Here is a 3,635-nt window from a genome sequence, read left to right as displayed (position 1 = left end):
GTCGAGGGTTCCAGTTGATCCGATCAACGGAACAGCCTGCTCGTGAAATTAACGTGCAAGTGGCTGAGCATTCCACAGACACGTGTACCCTTAACGTAGTTCTTAGGGATATTCAGCGTGACACAGTATGACAAGGCCGATCCTTTGAGTTACAGGCACAACTCATGTTTGCCAGCTGAGTGAACTGGTGCAACATGAAATAAAGTGTGCTGCTCAAGAACGCAATGCGCTATCGAACTCACGACCTCATGATCATGAGCTGGGTGACACATTGTGTTCTTGAGCAAGACACTTCATTTCACGTTGCTCCAGTCCACTCAGCTGGCAAAAATGAGTAACGCTGTGATGGACCAGTGTCCCGTCCAGGTGGGGAATATATATATGCCATTGAAACCGGGAAACTGGCCCTTATGAGTCAACATGACTTGAGAAGATAACTTTACCTTTTACAACACTGATCATAAAAAAAGAAGAAAAAACATATACATGTTTATCTGGGACTGTACTGTCGAAATTAGGAGTAAAAAAATAAAATATGACAAAAGAACAAAAACAAAACAAAAATCTTTTAGAATTTTTACTTGTATCCTAGCATCCTGCAGACCACAAGAGCACTATCTTCGTTCCATCCATCATCGCAGACTGTTCCCCATTTGCCATTGAAAAATACTTCCACGCGGCCTTCTGCCGATGTCTTGCCAGCCACAAGTCGTACAGTGAGGTTACCTACAAAGCAATAAAACATCATTTGTTTAGGGTTAGGGGACTTTTTATTTTCTCATACACCGATTATACCTACATGAAGGGTGATTAAACACACACACATACACACACACATTTAGCGCCTTCAGACTATCATCTCTTCAGCCCCATGAAAGAGTGTTCGAGAGGCAATCATTATTCCAGTGACAAGGAGGTGAAAACTGTAGTGAAGAAGTGGCTCAAAGAACAGTCAACAGAATTTTACGGGGCAGGGATACATGCTCTCATTCGATGGTGGAACATTGCTATTGAGAGAAACGGTGACTATGTTGAGAAGTAGGGATGTGATCCACAGAGGACCAGCTTCATTTTGATGTATGATACATGTTCCTGTGTTGGTAATTATACCAGTCCTAAACAAAATGGCATTACTTTTTGACTAATCCTCTTAGTTTTGCAGATGAACAGCTTATTACACTAGGCTGATGAAAATAAGTACCAGTGATATACTGAGGTTAATCCACTTGGTCATAAAACCTTTAACCAAACTTGGTTTTGTGATTATCGAACAGAACCCTTAGGAAAGATCCTTCCCATAGCTCCCCGTGAACCAACCCTATTTATAAAAAGAGCCTGTGATTCATTTAAATGGTTATCTTTTATCCTTTATCTTTTATTTGTTTCAGTCACTAGACTGCGACCATACTGGGGCACTGCCTTCAAAGGGTTTAGTCGAACAAATCAACCCCAATACTTATGTTTTGTTTAAAGTCAGGGTACTTATTCTATCAGTCCCTTTTGCTGAGCTGAAGAAAATGACTGGGACATAAACAAACCAACACCGGTTGTCAGGTGGTTAGGAGATGGCCACAAACCCAAAGAGACACACACATACATATGTATGTATGTATATATATATATATATATATATATATATATACGCACACACACATATACACACATATATACAGTGGGCATCCTTCGATTTCCGTCCACCAAATCGACTCACAAGGCTATGGTTGTTCTGGGCCTATAGTAGCAGACACATACCCAAGGTGCCACGCTGAGAGATTGAACCCTAAACCATGTGTGGTTGGGAAGCAAACTTCTTACGACACAGCTATGCCTGGTTACCCAAAATAAGTTAATAACTAGTATCCGCTTTAATATGGTATTGAAGGGGAACGTGGGAAGCAGAAAATGAACTCATTATCCCTAATTTTAGATTATCAAAAATAGTTAAACGCTGACAGGACCTAAACATTTGTTGGCAATCATTAATCTATTTTTAGTTTAGTTCTGTTATTATATTCAGAGTTAAATCAACAAAATAATGTTTCTCCGTTTTACTTTAACAACCTATTTGCTTTCGTTGTTATCGGAAAGTTTTATGAATCAGCTTTATCAAAGAGATTATAAAAAAGCATGTAGTTCATTTCCTGCTCCAATACGTCTGCCCTATCCTCGCTATTAACAAATTAACAAACAGATATGCTAATTTGTCACTGTGAGATATGAGAACTCACGGGACCTTAATAGCTGTCATTTAACCAGAAAATCTATTATCAGTCATAATCATGAAATAAACATTGGGAAAACAACGAAAATGTAAATTTCCTGACAAATGTTTTAGAATTCCATATCAGTTACAGAAACACAAGACAACTTCAACTTCTCCCAATATCTTCTATTATTCTTAAAGCCATTTAATTTTGCTGGATTATGGTAATACTGTGCTTAATACTTACTCAATCAACCCATTTTAATTTAGCATATTTGACCAAAATAACGTTTGTCTTGAAGTAGACTTCGATTATGAGGACAGAACAATTCCAAAACCTAGTTCCAATACCATATTGTATCGATTTCTCATCGTTTATGTTAGATAATAATTGAGAGATCTTGATCTTTTGTAAAATATAATTAACATGTAATCAGCACATTAACGTATTCTCTCTCTCTTTCTCTCTCTCTCTCTCTCTCTCTCCCTCTCCCTCTCTCTCTATGTGGATCAGAACAGTTTGATTCAAATTCCTTGGTACTTTAAGTTTCAATGCGTGATGTTAATCTTCAGTCATTGGAAATTAGAAATGTGTTGAGTGCCCTTCTTTTGTTCATCCAATCACTCGCATATATATGTATGTGTACATATATATATATATATATATATATATATATATATTGAACAAGGAGACGAACTCTCAAGATGTTGTCAAACCATTTATATCTTGAATTCTTCTACATATGTTTTTTGTTTCACTTATTGAACTGCAGCCATGTTGGGCTACCGTTATAAAGGGCATAGCCGAATGAACTGCTCTCCACCCTCTCCAGTTCTTATTGTTTTAAAGTTTGCTATTATTATTATTCTTTCCAGCGTCTTTCGCCGAACTACTTAGTTACTGGGACGTAAACAAACCGACATCGGTTGTCAAGTGATAGTTGCGGGGACAAACACACACACACACTATTCCTATCAACCAGATTCACTCACAATGCATTTGTCGGCCCGAACGCTATAATATACGGCACTTTCCCAAGATGCCGCGTAGTGGGGGATTGAACCTAAAACCAAGTGGTTGCAAAGCGAGCTTCTCAACCACACAGCCACCACAGTGCACCAAAAAAGTAACGAAGAAATACTTACGGCAAGCTATACCAACATCCTGTTTGTGATTACATTCAGTCGTCCCCCAGATATTTCCGGTGCAGTCAGCAATAGATTGTTCTGAGCCGCTACAATTGGCTTCATCCACCCAGATTGATCCAAAGCCGGATTTAAAAGTTCCTAATGGTTTAGTCGTAGCATCACTACAAGAACAACAACAATAAAACAAAAAAATACAATTAAATAATTACGAATAGTAGTAGTGGTAGTGGTGGTGGTAGGGGTGGTGGTGATTGTAACTGCAACCCCTCAAGCATTGTCTTCA

The 3,635-nt window shown here is 38.4% G+C and overlaps 1 protein-coding gene across 1 annotated transcript in view; it reads right to left on the bottom strand.

Moving 5' to 3' along the window:
• Positions 1-3,635, bottom strand: part of LOC106867999 (deleted in malignant brain tumors 1 protein) — a 43,043-nt gene that overhangs the window by 10,802 nt on the left and 28,606 nt on the right. Inside the window, exons 24-25 of the mRNA XM_052970316.1 lie at positions 3,350-3,513; positions 582-726 (exon numbers count right to left, since the gene is read on the bottom strand). Of these exons, the coding sequence (XP_052826276.1) occupies positions 582-726; positions 3,350-3,513 (309 nt within the window). The remainder of the gene's footprint in view (positions 1-581; positions 727-3,349; positions 3,514-3,635) is intronic.

The sequence above is a fragment of the Octopus bimaculoides genome, chromosome 9 (assembly GCF_001194135.2).
Source record: "Octopus bimaculoides isolate UCB-OBI-ISO-001 chromosome 9, ASM119413v2, whole genome shotgun sequence".
NCBI lineage: Eukaryota > Metazoa > Mollusca > Cephalopoda > Octopoda > Octopodidae > Octopus > Octopus bimaculoides.
The sequence above is the reverse complement of the archived record's forward strand: the minus strand, read 5'-3'. Positions and strand labels throughout refer to the sequence as shown.